Genomic DNA, 18,977 nt, shown 5'->3' with positions numbered 1-18,977 from the left:
AAATAAACTAAAAGGCAAAGTTAATACTGCCAAATTGTAACAATTTCGCGTTATAAATTTTGTAGTTGTCAACGTGAGTTCACTGTTGACAGTATGCTAAAGATTTAGTTATATTTTTGTAATTTTTTCCTGTACATTTTTTAGTTATCGTAACACATTTTCATGTTTTTAAAAACATAAAGTATTTTTATTAATTTTTTTTAAACTGTAGTTCTTCAAGACCCTTTTCGGCTGCTTTATACTTATTTACAAAAGAGTTTGATGTAAATATAATAAAACAACTCTAACCTAGCTGTAGTTTAAGTCCTTCTATAATATATACATTAGATGTACTATAATGTTAAAATAGGTTATATATAATAACATTATTATTGTGTCATTATCTTATTCACATTAGAGTTTTGTTTTATGTCAAAGCCAAAATAAACTAAAAATCAAAGTTATGCTGTAACATTGCGACGTTTTAGCGTCATACATTTGAATGAGGCGAGTTTGTTTTTGACAGTGTGTTAAATACTTTATTATATTAGTTATATTTTTGTAAATTTTTTCCTATAATTCTTTTAAATATCGTAACACATTTTGATGCTTGTAAAAATATAAAGTATTTTTATTAATTTTTTTCAAACTGTGGTTCTTCAAAATCCTTTTCGGCAGCTTTATTCTTATTTATAAGATTATGTATTCGTGGTATTGTTATGGAATAAAACTGTTCTAAATTTAAAACATCCGACAGAGTTGAATGGATTCGGCGGTTTATGTTTTTTTTTCCTGCAACGACAATATGTTTCAACTTTTAACTCGAGAGCTTTTTTATGTTCGAAACACGTCGGGTACGTGGCATTCCTGATCATGAGGAATGTATTCGGTTCACGCCACCGATAACAAGACGGAAAGATGACGGTTTCCATATGGGCCAAATCACATTTGAAAATTGTTTTATCATCGTTTCGAAAATATATTCGCCCCCTCCCTAATTCGCATCCGTTCTAAAAGGGGGGAACAGAAAGAATATACCATTTTCCAATGAATTTTATAGGATTTTTTTTCATGAATATTTTTGAAGATACGTAAACAGTTGATGATTTTCCAAAATGATTTGATTAAATATATTAATAGTAAGGACATTTTCTTCATATTTAGTGTTAATATTTACAAGAACGTCGTCTGATGTGGATCTCTTCTTAATGACGTTGTTCTGGTTTTGGTGCTCAGTTTTCGACCGTTGAGTTTGTTGGTATTGGTATCGAGGAGTATGTGGTGGGCTTGTCCATTTCGATAACCTGGTGGGCTTATTTGGAACTTTACTGTTCCTCCTCCACCACCTGTAACAAATATAGTTGTATAGTAATAATATATTGAGTGTTTATGTAAATGATGTTATATGAATCTGTCCTGAGCTTTTGCTATCAGGATACCTACGCAATTTTAATTATTTATATTTAAGGCAGTCGTGTAAATTTAAGTTTACATTAATTGTAGTATTATTTATGTTGTATAGTCTAGGGGCCTAATCTATTAGACCTTTAACTCATTATGTAATATTTATGACATGAGAAAAGAATTATGACTTAACTCAAAATACAATACCGAATAGTATCCAATGTCTGGTGATAACATGACAACCAAGAAAGTGTTATCCCATCGGCTCGTTGCCGAGTCTTTCGGATAATGAGGTTTCAAGTACCAAGACTGCTAGACGAAGTCTGTGAGAAGTTATACCTTATCAGTCCTATAACTATTAATATCAAAAATATCTGAGATCGTGGGTTCCTCGAGAATTCATTAGAGTCCGAAACGCACGTATTTTATCGAGAAGTTTCTAGCTGGAAGAGTCATTCGCACCTCAATATTCTGAATGAATTAAGGCAAAAAAGGGTTTCTTGGACCAGCCTAGTCCACCATCACCAGGAACCCGAGGAAGGAGATTCATCGATAAAACACTGTTCATCGACAACGAGAAGCGGTATTGTTAAAAGCATTGATTGTTAGAAGAAATTGAAGAAAGAATTGATAACATCATTGAAGAATCTTTATTGGATTCAAGTATTAATAATCTGTTTGATCTGGAGGGCTGAGTCATCTAAAATAATCTATCTAATTATCATGAGTCAGCGTAGAAGGCACCATTAGGTTACATTTATATCTTTTTTTAAACTTTATTATAACAAATTTTTATAAAATCAAAAATTATTTATCAATACCAATGGTGAAATTTAATTATCTTTTATCTATTAATTTAAGTTATCTCGTACTAATTGTAAGTATTCCTCTACCTAGTTAAAAAAAATTGTGTTTGTATGTAGTCTGGTAGTTCAGAATACTTGGTAAAGTTGATATCGTTAATAAGATTCTATAAATAGAAAATATTTCGTAGACTTGCGAAAGTGAAGACAACTTCAATGCCTTTTTACAAAAAAATATCTTTTAGATAAAAGATTTTGTAACATTGTCGTAAATGTCAAAGAAATGGTATTTTTCTTGGAATTTATCTATTTTAAGTTAAATATTCAGATTTTTAATTATTATTATTTCTGTATATTATTAGCCAGTCTTAGAATGATTGCATAAAAGTGCTAACATCTGTTCTCCGAAATCTTGATGAACTAATGATGAATATATTGGGATTACCTCACAGTGTTGTATGTACTATATAATATATTTCTTTAAATTTAACACGTAATATTCAACATTAATAGAAGATCTTCCCATGTTTTAGTCATGTAATAGTAATGTTTTAATACTTTTGTAATACTTTTTGTTTGTATTGCTTCAAGCCTCTAATTTATTAGATTTCAAAGTTTAAGTCTACACTTGCTTGTCTTTTCTTATTTTTAAATTTTCTCCGGTGTTTTATTCTTCTCTTAAATTGGTATGCTTCATGTTTTTTAGAACTAATAAGAATATAATATGCTAATGAGATAATTTCTTTTGAATGTTGATAAATATCAAACTTTTTAGAACAATTACTATTTCATCATTGAAAACTTGAATGTTGCTAAAACTTGTAAATAAAGTCTCTCTTTCTGCTTTTATACCGTAAATTCGAAATATTCCAAATCTCATAGTTATTATAACATCTCGTATCTTTTGAATAAGTGTTATTGGCTAGAGCAATAGTTTGAATTTTGCAAACTTCTCTTACTGACTCCTTCGAATCGAAAATGCAACAATAAATACAAAAAAAATATGAATTAGCATCAGTGATAGGACTAACCTGAATAATTATGAGATTTAACAGTTATTAGCATAAAGCCCTACTTTACGAATAAAATTTATTTTAATTGAGTAAATAGGCTAGACGCTTAATTTAGTAATAATTATCCTTAAATATATAAGGTAGAGGAGGTATTTTACGTAGAAGTATTTTCATTATTCACTTTCCAAGCCAAAAGTTAATTTGGAAAAGGAAAAATGCACTGCGTCTTATCGATAATTGTGTGGTGTTTATGATGCTGTCTCCTTAATTGAATATTAGAGTCAGAATTGGGTTACTCGTTTATTTTTCGGAAAATTTCGATGCTAAAGATGCATCATACCATGGGCGGCCAATCATTGAAAAAGACGGCGAAATTTGATTAGATAACGGTAAAGATTACGTAGGAAACGAAATTAAAGGGTACCATTTTCTAAATAAATTATTATACGAGGTATCAGAAGAGCAAGAGCAGAAGTTTATCAATAAAATGTTAAAAAGACAGTGGTTGAAGGTCGAAAAAGACGCCAAGGCAATGCCAAGTGTAAATTGTTCATCATGAGCTGCTAGAACCCAGTTATTCGTCATTCCTTCATTATGATGTTATTTTATTAAGATGCCACAATTACTGCAAAGTGTGAGGAGTTACTATAGAGATGCAGATTGAAATAGTTTGGATATGTTTGTCGAATAAAAATTGAAGGAATTCTTTACAGATTTGTGGAGAATATCATTTCGGCACCATCAGCAAAGTATTAACTGGGAAGCGGATTTCTTAGCATCACTTTTGTATTGAAAAAGATGTAGATGATCATAAACCTGGGTCAAATTATAATAGTTCGACTCTTTGTTATAATAAGTCAATTAATATTGTCAACAATAAATAATACGAATTGGATGCTACAGAACTTCCATTATGACATCGGTAGAACAAACACATCTTTAGTGGCTTGGCAAAAATGTGAATAACCAGCTGGGGAGCTTTGATGAATCCGCTGACCTTCTCCCGCCTGACTACCATTTATTCTGGTCTCAACAAAACTCTTTGAATGGTGTCAGTCTAGTTTCAAATGAAAATTAATCATGAAAATTACTTAGTACAATATTTTACCCGAATATTGGCAAGCTATTGAAATGGCCTATACGCCACTGATTAGTGATTATATTATTGATGAATAAATTCTCCTTGAGACACATGAAACTAAAATAACTTTTTCTCCAACCTATTAAACAAACTTTAATTATTAATGTTATAAATATCTGAAAAACAAATTGTTTCCTAATAAAAATTCTACTGTATTTCTTGGACAATAGCAAACCCCAATATAACAGACCTGTAATTTCACAATGTTTTAGTACAAAACAATATATATTCAAGCTTAAATGAAATGCATAAAGCACGTTATAAAACATCATCAACTCTGAGTTATAACATATGTTGTGTATATAATCTTAAATGCGCAAAAGACAGTGGTTGAAGGTAAAAAAAGATTCCACAAAGATGTGGAAATGGAAATAAATTGTTCATCATGAGCTGCTAGAACATAGTTATTTGTCATTATGAATTATATCCTTCATTATGAATTTATTTTATTAAAATGTTTGACGAATAAAAAGCGAAGGCATTCTTCACGGATTTTTGGAGAATATCATTGCGACACCATCAGCAAAATATTCACTGAGAAGCGGATCTCTGAGCGTCAGTTTTGTAGTGATAAAGATGTAGATGATCATAACCTATTATTTCGACTCTTTACTATAAGTCATTTAATATTGTCAACAATAAATGATTGGAATTAGAAGCTACAGAACTTCCATTATGACATCGCTAGAACACACACATATTTAGTGGCTTGGCAAAAAATGTGGAAAACCAGCTGGGAGCTTTGATGAATTCGCAGACCTTGTCCCGCCATGTATCATTTATTCTGGTTTCAACAAAACTCCTTAAATGGTGTAAATCTAGTTTCAAATGAAAATTAATCATGAAAATTACTTAGTACAATATTTTACCCGAATATTAGCAAGATATTGAAATGGCATATACGCCACTGATTAGTGATTAAATTATTGATGAATAAATTCTCCTGGAGACACGTGAAACTAAAATAACTTTTTCCCCAACTTATTAAACAAACTTTAATTATAAATATTATAAATATTTTAATAACAAAATTTTTCCTAATGAAAATTTTACTGTATTTAGTGGTCAATAGCAAACCCCAATATAGCAGACCTGTTTCGTAATTTCACAACGTTGTACTACAAAACAACATATATTCAGGCTTAAATGAAAAGCATAAAACTCGTTATAAAACATCAACTCTGAGTTATAACATATGTTGTGTAAAGAAAGACCCTAAAATTTCTGCCCTAACTCTATATATATATATGTATAAGTTGTTGAAAGATTGAAAAGGGGGACCGACCAATTTTCTCATAAATATTATTTACGTTTATTATATTGCTTCAAAGATATTTTTTCATTGTAATAATGCTGACTTATGAGTCAAGTTGGATAACGACAGGAATGCTCTTTTTTGTTGACATAATGTTTCCATATACAACATAAGTTTCTATATTTGGTATTTTATAAAACAAATTTTAACAATTTAGACGTATATATGTACTTTAATAACGTTGAGTTTTAAACATCCTTGTGAGTAGTTATTAATATATTGTTTTATTATTTAGATATATATATATATTATATAACAAAAATGAAATGTGGCAAAGATGTGCGTGTTCCTGGCCGTACTAGTTTTGGGAGATGAAGAAAAGGAGACAGTTGCTGGAATCTGCGATGTTGCAAAGAACTGTTTAATTTCAAATAGTATAAAATTAGTTTTATATTTTAATGTTCTTGCGGGTTATAAATAGGAATGGAAACTATTTAACTGCCCTATTTTTTATATAAAATAATAATTTTATTCATCGTTAACCAGGAATATCTTTAAATTATTATACGTTTAACGTTCAATGGCTATAATTCATTATTCGTTGGTTGAAAGGAGTTTTAACAGTCAAAAGGCTTCAATAAAAATCAATAGATCTCAAATAGAAAACCAAAAAAGTTGATAAAATAGGAATAATTATTAATTGCTAAACTAACATAAATCTAAATGTTGTTCTTTTTGTCCTATCAATAAATAACAGTGAAAAATGGAATTCCTATATGCTGTTATATTCCTATACCAATGCATATTGTTATTTACAACCATACAACAAAGAAAACAAAAAAAAAATATATAGTATATGCAAAGAAGGAAATACTTCGTTAAGATGTTTAATGTATTGCCTGCAGAAATTTGTAAATTCGTTTTAGAATCAGACAATACTTTCGTTCTCATTTTATACCAATTAAAAAGAGATAAAATGTTATCTGATACGTTCGAACACATGAACGAATGAGTCTCCAGTGAGTCGTTCGGTTATCAAATGTCTTGCCATGGCAACATTCTTGAAAATATTAGTTATAACGACTCCAGGCTATAAATTGGCAAACGTTGTTTTAACGCTTTGATTGATACATTTCAAACCGCTGCTTATTATTTTTCTGATTGAAAATACCGAAGCAGGACAGAACAGATAGCGTCTCTAATCAGTTACTTCGAAAAGAAAGGAGAAAATGAAGACCCCGTCTGGACAGTAAAATTTGTTAAAGAGGTTTTTAGGAGTCACATTTTTACTGTTAAATATTACGATTCGTATAGAAAGTATCTTTTAGCATGTTGCATAAGAACTGAATATTAGTATGGCAACGTCATTAAAATATCTCAAACAATGAAATATATATTCTTAGATTTACGGAAAGAAACGGTCCTCATACGAAGCTGAAGTACGAGTCAAGATCAGAATGATGTTATTAGCTATCAGATATCAAATATATGAAATGTATGAAAACAGTTAGTAGAGTTTTCAATACTAACATAACTTATTACAATTATTTCAGAAGAAACTACCTGAAAACTATTTACAGATAGTTTAGAGCTATGAGAAATGGACTTTGAAGCATGTACAACATTCCTTCGGAAACTGTTAGGTAATATAGGATTTCAATGGTGTAAAAATAACCCAAGAGGTCTAATGGAACTTCCACACATTGCTTATAAAGGAATGCAATTTTTACAACATAAATAATAAAATCAAGGTAGAATTATTATTTCAATTTTTGTATTTAAATGACATTGGGCCAGTCATGACAAAATGGTAACAAAAAGTGTTAAGACAACAAAAGTAGATGGAAAAAGTTATATGGAAGAAGGTATATGTTAGAATAACAATTGATTAGGTATTATTATTCATAATATTTATCAATAATTCATAGCAGATATATTGTTCTTGTTCTTGTTACAATTGTTAAGTTGTAATGGTTAATAACACATAACGTTAATAAGAATTATACATAACCGTTAGGTTAGAGTGTATGAGGAGAGGATGAATACTAACTGTAGTAACTGTAACTGTTTTGCAGATATAGCAAACGCATTAGTGGAAATTTAGTGATCAATTTTATCAAGAATGGTGTACACAGGTAGTAACAGAAGAAACAAAAAATGCAGTGATATCAAAATGACTCGACAAGGAAACGCACCATCGAAGGAAATAGGAATTAAACATAAAAATGTAGATATGCTCTCCAATGGAAGTAAAATACATCATTTGGATATACAATTGTTAATTAGGTTCGGTTTGAATTAGGCCTTCAGGGGATACCACTACATAAAAAAACGCGCCTAGAACTCTACCTCATGGGTGGCGTGGAAAAGAGCTAAATTTAAATATAATAAAGCAACTTTAACCTATAAACTATTGTGACTATATACTTAACTGTAATTTAAACTATTTGTAATATATGCATTAGATGTACTATAATGTTAAAAATAAATCACATCTGATAACATTTTTGTTTCATTATTTTATTTGGACTAGAATTTTGTTATATCTCAAAGCCAAAATAAACTAAAACTAGAATTGATGCGGCAACATTGCGACGTTTCGACGTCATAAATTGAGGTGATGCAGTTTCACTGCTACTTTGGATAGACTATATTTGCATATTAGTATAAATCTGCTACATTAGTCGCTGAAAGGACGGCAAAGCCAGAAGTTAAAAACTAGTCGGTATAAAAGTAAGTAGTGATTATTTACGGAGAATACCAACCTGTGTTTGGTGATTTTGCGACGTTGCAATTTACAATAAATCTGCAAAGTGTTACAACATCCATTTTAGATTAGACCCTGGCATTGTTAAAAATTGTTTATAGTTTATTTTTTCTTGTAATGTTCATATTTTGATAATGAATGGTAAGCAGTAATGGATAAATCATCGATTTGTGAATATTGCCGAAAAAATTATTACGACACATTTAATCTAAACAGATATATGATATGAGGATATTCCATCCAGGTGCGTATCCATTCAATTTTTATTTTAATTTTTCAAATTAGATTTGATTCTATGCCGAATTCTTTATATTTTAGGCATAGTTGACCCTGGCGAAAGTAGAAATACAGATAAATATGACTCGAAATCCTTTATGTGAGTATATGTCATCAGAATGACAGATTAAGAGTGATTAAAGAGTGACAGGTGAACATTATTAAAATCAGACAAAAATATGATTGCAGGATGAAACACGCTAATTTAAGCAGGGCCAATTTGAAAAATCTAGATTTATTGGCTTATAAAGATTTATATAATATTCAGCAAGCAAACCAATTGAATACTCAAAAATCAAAAATCAATAATACAGCATGTGTGTTTTTATTTTAATCATAATAAATGAAAGCTTAACTTTCCTATAATGTGGACACATTAATTTGTTCATATAAAAACATTAATTTAATTAATTAATTAATTTCTTTCTATAGTTTTTTATCCAAACTTGCTATAACTCTCTAATAGTTCCAGCAACACGAGAATCACACAAAACCTTAAATAACACTTCTTAAAATTAAATAACTTCGTTTATGTTAAAAAAAATCACTTCACATTTAGTTTGTTTACGTTTTAATATCGTTTTAAATTTAAAATTTAGGAATTTATCTTCCGATTCAAAATTGCCTGCCCGGCATTTTGCGGTATAGTTGTAGCGACTGCTACGACCCTTTAGGCCACCACGCATTCACCTACAGCAAGTTCAAAGGTTTGCCGCCGATGAATTGGTACCATGCGGTTCCCGGCTATAAAAGACCACCACAGCGACATCTCGCTCTCTTCTCTTTTCTCTACCCCCTTGTAACAGTACCACTTCCATGGCGCTACCGTACTTCCTTCACCTAAACTAATAACTAAAAACCTGTCCACTCTTCCGTCGACCACATGTAACATTTACTATCGCAATAAACAAGTTTTTATTCAAGCAGTGTTTTCAGATCCCGTGCAAATTCCTTCCACAAAAATAGTAGTGCGTGATCGGACAAACAATCGCATCGACAGCCACACATTCCGACCGATCGACCAGACGAACATTCCTACAAAGTGGTCAAATGTTGATTTTAAAAATTACGGTATAATTGATTTACGCACAACAGAAATGACGAATAATCGACCCTATAAGCGCTGGAGCTCGGAACCACGGTCCTCGGCATTAAGCATACCGACTAGCCAGTGACCAACTTAGGGACTATCCCAAAAGACATCCAGTCTTCCCCAGTCTAGTTACTGGCGTTACTGGATATCTGTGGATTCCTTGCCGGATTTTCCACTGTTGTCTATATAGACATTTACAACGGCAATCACCCTGGACTATCGTAGCACTAGGAGGGCCGTCAAGTCGCTTTGACGATCTGACGGCTATTCCAGGTTGCTTGATTTAGACCTATTCCGTTTTATTGGAATTTATTTATTTGTAGCGCATATTACATACAGTTAAAGCTTATTTAACTGTGCCAAAATTTCAAGCCTCTAGGTACCGTCGTTTTCCTCAAAAAGGGATGCAACATTTTCGCTAAGCCGATTAATATATAGAATAAGCTCACGCTGGTGCGCTCCACTATGAAACTTAACATTTTTTTTCAGATCTAATATGATTTAACTTATTCACACTGATATAGAACAAGTACATTGGCCTAAAGACATTACCTTGTGGTGCACTGGTGGTGTTTGAATTTAACTCTCAATATTGATCACTGTATCTTACTCTGAAGCTACCAGCAGATATATTAGATATTTTATGTCCTCTTTCTATTAAGGAATGTTACTTGACATTCCTTTTATAAACATAAATAATTTTTGAATTATACTTATATATTGAAACTTTAAATCCAGATTTTTTGTAGAGATTTTTGTTATAAAAGCAAGAGTAGGCAAGTTGGTTTTTAAATATAATATATGTACTAAAAGTAAACATTATTCTTTTGTTTTAGTATATTTATAGATAATTATGGCTAACAGGTCAATTGAAACGTCTCCGACCCACCATAATAAAACACATTTTTTTGGCAAAATTAGTTTTTTTTTATTCAACCCTTCAAGGGTGATAGACTGATTAGAGCGACCGTCCAACTTTTCGATACCATTTTTGTAGTACGATTTGTCAATTTCTTCAAAATAGGCCTCAGTTTCGGCCTCTTCATTCGACAAAAATTTCTTCCCAGTGAGGATTCCATTGAGATCTGAGAATAGGAAATAGTCACTGGGGGACAGATCTGGAAAATACAGTGGATGAGGAAGCCATTCGAAGCCCAATTCATGGATTTTTGCCATCGTTTTCACTGACTTGTGACACGGTGCATTGTCTTGGTGAAGCAGCACTCTTGTTCTTCAAATGCGGCCGTTTTTCGATTGAGCGATTTCGTCCTTGAAACGGTTCAATAACGCTATGTAATCGACGCAAAAACTTAGGTTTATTACGCTTGATTATCTTCAAACACACAGTTGTCGTTCGACCTTCGTAGAGTAAAGACGTGTTTGGAGCGACGGTCAGTGTAATAAATTTGAAAGTGTACTACCTGTGCCACAAATGCGATTTTAAAAAATAAGTAAAAACCGTGACGACAATAACAGTGTTAAAACTGCGCGTTAAATGTTTAGTGAAAATGTGTTTAAAACGATGGTCACTGCAATAAAGTAACAAAGGTAAAATTTTGGGGGCTGTTAAGGGTCGGAGGTGCATCATCTGTACCACAAATGCGGCGTATAACGGTTCTGTAACAAATACCGGTACTGAAATTTTTGTAAAAACGTGAATTAAACTATTCATTAAATAAAAATGATTAATAGAGAGAACCAGAGACTAAATGAGATGGAAACACAACCCTCAACGTCAGGTGAAGCTTATCTGGCACAACAGAATCAAATCTTTTGTCAAGAAAACCATAAGAGAACGCAAAATGAGCAAGCTCTCTATAATGCGTATATTAACGAAAAAACAGCCCGACGGAATCTGGAAATTGCACTAACAAATATGCAAAAACAATTAGATGCACTACAACTCCTAATAAAAAACCAAAACACATACAATCCAACTAGCATTCCCGTAGTGAACCAGTGCACTGAAAACAAATTGCCTGTAAACTATGAAACAGACGAGGAAGAATTGCAAAAAGAAGTAGGCTGGATAACAGTTAAAAGAAATAAGAAACGAAAAGCAAACTACACACCTGAAGCTTCACCACAACAACCAAAAACCATTAAAGCACAAGAATTGAATAAAGAAATAAAAGTGCCGAGACCACCTCCAATTATAGTAAGTAATGTCACAGACTTTGACTTGCTATATGAAACAATGAAAACAAATAATATACTATTTAGAGCAACAACATTAAACAATGGACAAATCAAATTAAACGCCGAATGTCGTAAAACTTTTACGAAAATTGCTGAGTGCTTGGAATTCCTAAAATTACAATGGCACTCGTATGAAGATAAGCAAACCAGAGACATTAAAGTAATGGCAAGAGGGCTTCCACCGACAGCTAAAACTACTAAAATAGTGGAAGAGTTAATAAAAAATGGACTTAAATGTACTGACGTCACAAATATCCTGAAAAAAGAACGAAATAAAAATAACAATGGAGAAATAGTTGTCCAGAAGAAGCCTTTACCACTGTTTATGTTATCATTCCAACATAACACGGACATAAAAGCAATTTATGAAATTAAACAAATTCTAGGAGTCGAAGTAAAAATAGAACCTCTTAGAAAGGCAAATCTTGTGCCACAGTGCAAGAGATGCCAATTACATGGACACACACAAAAATTCTGTAAAAGGGAACCAAGGTGTGTAAAATGCTCAGGAAAACACATCACGGGAGAATGCAAAAAACCCAAAGGAACAAAAGCGAAATGTGCGAATTGCAATGAAGCGCATCCAGCAAGCTACAGAGGATGCGTAGTTGCGAAAACATTCCAAGAGAGAAGAAATAAAATCAGTCAGGCTAAAGAGCAAAAAACAGTGACTCAAAATAAACAACCAAAAATGTACAACGAAATCAACGATGAAATGACCTATGCTCAAAGCATAAACCAAACCGCTCAAAAAGAAACAAAAAAAGAAGACGTTACAACCAACGAACTGCTATTGAAACTTATAGCAAAGCTGGACAACCAGGAAAAGATTATTGAATCGTTTTCTGAAAGATTACTTAAACTCGAAAACAATAGGGCGGTGGCCTCAAGAACTAAAAATGGCAAGTAAAGACATCCGCATCGCAATTTGGAATGCTAATGGGATTCAGAAACATCACGCTGACCTACAAGTATTCCTAGAATTGCAAAAAATAGATATTTGCTTAATATCTGAAACCCATTTGACAAAGGAATCCTTTATTAAATTTAGAGGATACTACTTTTACCACACCATTCATCCAGCTAACACAGCAAGAGGAGGAAGTGCAATAATAATAAAAAATAATATATGCCATCATCAAGAACCCGGACTCAGTTTAGCAGAAAATCAGGTAACGGCAGTAACTGTTATATCTAGCAAATACAGGGTTACATTAGCTTCCATATATAGCCCTCCAAGATACAACCAAAAAAAAGAAAATTACTTGAATGTTCTAAACAACCTAGGAGAAAAATTTATAATCGGTGGTGATTTCAATGCTAAAAATACAAGATGGGGATCTAGAATGACGACAACTAAAGGTAATGAATTACATAAAGCAGCTGCTGAGCTAGGGTGCAGTTACATGTCGACAGGAAAACCAACTTATTGGCCTACCGATCCAGAGAAAACTCCAGACCTGTTAGACTTCTTTATAGCTAGAAACATAACCACTAACTACATGGAAGTTGAAGAAAATTTTGACTTAAGTTCAGATCACACACCTGTGATTTTGACGCTGAGTGAAAACATTATAAGAAAACAACAAAATCCAACATTAACCAACAAGAGGACAGACTGGGAAGGATTTGTTGAAGAAATAAACAATCGAATTCAACTAAATGTTCCCCTTAAGACAGAAGACCAATTAAATTATGAAACCGAAAAATTCGTTGCAGACATCCAACAGGCTGCTTGGAATAACACTCCAGAAATTAAAACTTCAACCAAAGGAATAAATTACCCGAAAGAAATCAAGGAAATGGTAGCTGAAAAACGAAAACTACGGAAAAAATGGCAGCAAAATAGAACACCTGAAAATAAGAATATCTTAAACAACATAACACAAAGGTTGAAGAGGGAAATTTTGGAAATTAAAAACAATTCCATAAATAACTATCTACGAAATTTAACAGATGACAAGAACACAGACTACTCGCTCTGGAAAGCCACTAAATACCTAAAACGATCCTGTCTACATAGTCCTCCGATAAGAAACATGCATGGAAGTTGGGCACGCAGCAACCTGGAGAAAGCAGAAGCATTCGCTGCCCATTTAGAGAAAACTTTCAAACCAAACGAAAGTGAAATTGAACATACTTTACCGGACATAGACGGCGAAAATTCGACAATTCAATTAACAACTCCGAAAGAAGTCACCAACGTTATTAAAACTAACATCAAGCCAAATAAATCACCAGGCTATGATTTAATAACAGGGCAATTGCTGCACAATCTGCCAAGAAAGGGTATTATAAAGCTCACTAACTTAATCAATGCAGCATTTCGACTGAAATATGTCCCAGACGTTTGGAAAATGGCTGAAATAATAATGGTTCCAAAACCTGGAAAATCACCAAATGATATAAAAGCTTATCGACCTATCTCACTGTTACCGATGATAGCTAAGGTATTTGAAAAGCTCCTCTTGAAAAGATTAAAACCAATTATAGAGAGAAAAAACCTAATACCAACACACCAGTTTGGGTTTATTACCAAACATTCAACGATTGATCAAGTGCATAGAATAACAGATGTTATTGAAAAAGCCTATGAAGATAATAAAGTATGCTCAGCTGTATTCTTAGATGTAGCACAAGCTTTCGACAAGGTATGGCACAAAGGCCTCGTCCATAAGCTACAGAAAATATTACCGAAGCAACACACCGAACTATTAAAATCTTACATCACAGCCAGAATGTTTAGAGTGAAACAAGAGGAAGCTTACTCTACAATAAAAGAAGCTAAAGCAGGTGTACCACAAGGAAGTGTACTGGGGCCAATTCTGTACCTACTTTATACATGTGATATACCACAAATCGAAAACATTACAATGGCTACATTTGCTGATGATACTGCTATTCTTGCTGTCGGAAACAATAGCGAAGAAGCAACCCGAAAACTACAACAGGCTACTGACGCTATAAATAAATGGACCCAAATCTGGAAAATACAAATTAACCAAAACAAATCTGTGCATGTTCAATTCACCTATAAACAGGCCGCGCTTACACCATTGACCATAAACCACACTGTCATACCATACAGCAATAATGCTAAGTATCTCGGAATGACACTTGATGCAAAACTACGGTGGAAGGAACATGTCAAAAAGAAAAGAAAAGAACTTGAGTTAAAATATAGAAAAATGTATTGGCTAATTGGAAGAAAATCTCAATTAACTATACATAATAAATTACTTCTATATAAACAAATATTAAAACCTATATGGACATACGGAATACAATTATGGGGATGTTCCGCAAAAAGCAACATAAATCTAATACAAGTTTTCCAGAACAAAGTCCTAAGAAGCATCGTAGGTGCACCCAGATATTACCGGACCATTTATTTACATCGAGATCTTCAGATACCGACTGTCAATCAAGAAATTAAAAGAATTGCAAAGAGACATGAGGAGAGACTTCACTCTCATGTTAATTTCGAAGTATTACAACTCTTGGACAACACCAAAACCGGACGCAGACTCAAAAGGACCAAACCATTTGAACTTGTGTAGTGTGTTGTAGTGCAGTGAGGTGCATTAGAAAAAACTCAAAGTGTTAAAACAATTATTATTATGTTAGAGACTATGTAGGACTGATGAGTCCTATTAGATATATACCTAGATTTAAGCTATTATAAGGACAAATTGTAGGTTAGTCGGCAACGACTAGTAACAATGTATATAATTATAAAAAAAAAAAAAAAAAAAAAAAAAATCTTCAAACACTGCTCCGAATCAGCAACTCGTTGTTTTTGGTCAAAAGTGAGCTCGCGCGGCACCGACTTTGCACAGAGCTTTCTCATTTCCAAATATTCGTGAATGATATGATTTACACGTTTAGTTGATATCTTTAGAGTGTCTGCTATTTTATTCAGTTTCAATTTACGGTTATTTAAGATTATTTTGTGTATTTTTTTAATGTTTTCGTCAAAAATCTCTTTTGGGCGTCCACTGGGTTCATCGTCTTCGGTGCTTATTTCACCACATCTAAACTTAGCATACCTATCGTTGATGGTTGATTTTCCTGGGGCAGTGTCCGGAAACTCGGTTTCAAGCCAAGTTTTTGCTTCATCTGTATTTTTTCCTACAAAAATCAATATTTTATCAACATGCGAAATTCTTTTTATCAATTTTTTTCACAATAACAAAATTTGCTTCACTCAAAATGCTGTAATTCACAAACTAATGATCTGACAGCTGTCAAATTTGCACACGCATTTGGAGGGTTAGGGCTAACTAAAAAACATATCGATTTAGTTCTAATTCGCCATCTATGTGTCAGGCTGGAGACTTTTCAATTAACCTGTTACTATAACATAAAATAAAACTACGATAAAACAGATTTATAGGGAAGGTTAAAAAAAATTAACGAACTCTTGTATTTGTACCTGATTTTGAATATGAATTTTGAGAGTTCCTCTGGGTCGGTGGTAGATTAGCACTGTAAGATCTTGATCTGAAGAAGCCTTTCCATCCACAAACAGCTGTTTTAAAGTACTGGCGAAATCTGAAACAAGATTTAAAGTTATTTTTAACTTTCAGTACAATCGAGATCATTAAAAATGTTGTGAGAATAAATATCGATTAGCAAGCTAGCTTGAGTTATTCATAAGACTACATTTATTACAAATATCCTTTTCATGTAAAGTAAATAGTAATGGTCTCGTATTTAATCTAATAAATCCATTAAGATTGGAGTTTAATAGATAGGATAAGTTTCTCTTTAAGCACTATACCCTTTAAGTAAAATGGGTGGAATGGAAAGTTTCAAATATAGGAAATCAAACTTTGAACTAATGTAACATATATTTTTCTAACTTGAATAGTTTCACTTGTATAATATGGGAGTAGTTTAGCACAAAGGTGATTAAATTATTGCTTATATTCAATGGCACAAATGTCTAGTATTATCTAAATTGAAACATTGTTGTTAACTTGCTCTATAGTAAAATATAGATAAAGTTTCATGTTTGAAAGTTGACTTGATTATCCTCCATTTTAATCGTTATATACTTATATATAATTTTCTATATTTCAAATGTTATATTTTTGTTTTTATTGATTCCATATAATAATAACTATTTTGTTTTATAGTTAAGTGTGGTATTTAGTAATGTTTTTTTTAATAAGTATATATTTATTTAAAAAATGTAAATAGGTATTAAGATAGATCTTCAGGTTACCTATATTTTCCTTTCTTCATCCTGAATATATCTTATTAGTAAATTCGATATGAAATCATCAGCTTGTCTAGTCTCTATTATTCCTGACCTGCAAATGTTTAGAATGAAAGAAACATAAAAACTATTTGTTGATAGACTTTGACAGTTGTTTCGCTATTCGATATGTATTCCATCAAATGCAAAGTAATTAATTGTGCATGAAATTGATAATATTCCTTTTTGGTTGCATTTTCGATATGTTAGAAAATACTATTTTGAAATTTGAATGAGCTGATTTGCAATCGTTTTTGCGACGCTTTTGATTAATTAACTTGGTAGTTGCTTTATTTCGTTTTTTATTTCTTAGAAATGATGAAAAGTACCCGGCCTTCAATAGCAAAACAAATTTTTTGGCAAAATTAATTTTTTTTTATTCAACATAATTCCCTTCAAGAGTCATACACTGATTATAGCGACCCTCCAACTTTTCGATATAATTTTTGTAGTACGATTTGTCCTTTGCTTCAGAATAGGCCTCAGTTTCGTCGATCACCTCTTCATTCGACGAAAATATTCTTTTGAGATCTGAGAACAGGAAATAGTCGCTGGGGGCCAGAGGGTCTGGAAAACACGTTGGTTGAGGAAACCATTCGAAGATCAATTCATGCATTTTTGCCATCGTTTTCACTGACTTGTGACCCGGTGCATTATCTTAGTGTATCAGCACTTTCCTTTTCTTCAAATGCGGTCGTTTTTCGGCGATTTCGTTCTTCAAACGGCCCAATAACGTTATGCAGTTATCGCTATTGATTGTCCTTCCTTTTTCAAGGTAATCAGTCAAAATTATTCCATACGCATCCCAAAATATAGACGCCATAACCTTGCTAGCCGATTATTGTGTTTTCCCACGCTTTGGAGCGGGTTCATCGTGTGCAGTCCATTTGGATGACCGTCGATTGGACTACGGAGTAAAATGATGGAGCCATGTTTCATCCATTGTCTAATATCGACGCAAAAACTCGGGTTTATTACGCTCGATCATCTTCAAACACTTCTCGGAATCATTAACTCGTTGTTGTTTTTGCCAAAAGTGAGCTCGCGCGGCACCCACTTTGCACCCGAGCTTCCTCATACCCAAATATTCTTGAATGATATGATGTAAACGTTCCGTTGAAATCTTTAGAGTGTCTGCTATTTCATTCAATTTCAATGTACGGTCAATCAAAATCATTATGTGGATTTTTTTAATGTTTTCGTCGGTAACAACCTCTTTTGGGCGTTCACTGCGTTCATTGTCTTCGATGCTCATTTCACCATGTCTAAACTTAGCATACCAATCCTTGATGGTTGATTTTCCTGGAGCAGTGTCCGGAAACTCGGCGTCAAGCCAAGTTTTTGCTTTAGCTGTATTTTTTCCTTTCAAAAACCAATATTTTATCAACAAGCGAAATTCCTTTATATCCATTTTTTCACAATAATAAAAGCTGCCTCACTCAAAATGCTATAATTCACAAACTAATAATCCGACCGCTGTCAAATTGATACACGCATCTTTTGAGGGTTAGGGCTAACTTAAAAACATATGGATTTAATTATAGTAGCGCCATCTATGTGTCAGGCCAGGGACTTTTCAATTGACCTGTTATATGTTTATTTTCATTTGTAGAGATATAATATAGTTGGTAATAAATCTTGTAGCGAGCGTTATTGTACAAAATGCTTGTCGTCTATGTAGAATGTTGCTTTCCTGCAATATTTGAATTAATGTCATTATTTGTTCACTTATGTATTTTTTAATTAAATTATAAGCATATAACCTAACATTTGTTAATTTTTCA

General features: G+C 32.6%; 1 protein-coding gene across 1 annotated transcript in view; it reads right to left on the bottom strand.

The window, feature by feature from the left end:
- Positions 1-657: 657 nt before the first annotated feature.
- Positions 658-18,977, bottom strand: part of LOC143190373 (tachykinin-like peptides receptor 86C) — a 209,139-nt gene continuing 190,819 nt past the window's right edge. The window contains exons 8-9 of the mRNA XM_076394618.1: positions 16,366-16,484; positions 658-1,325 (exon numbers count right to left, since the gene is read on the bottom strand). Coding sequence (XP_076250733.1) covers positions 1,153-1,325; positions 16,366-16,484 — 292 coding nt within the window. The 3' untranslated portion in view covers positions 658-1,152. The remainder of the gene's footprint in view (positions 1,326-16,365; positions 16,485-18,977) is intronic.

Source organism: Rhynchophorus ferrugineus, unplaced genomic scaffold (genome assembly GCF_030347505.1).
Source record: "Rhynchophorus ferrugineus isolate W39M unplaced genomic scaffold, kcgeb_rfMv2 rfM2, whole genome shotgun sequence".
NCBI lineage: Eukaryota > Metazoa > Arthropoda > Insecta > Coleoptera > Curculionidae > Rhynchophorus > Rhynchophorus ferrugineus.
Note: the sequence above shows the minus strand (reverse complement) of the source record. Positions and strands in the feature narration are given on the sequence as shown.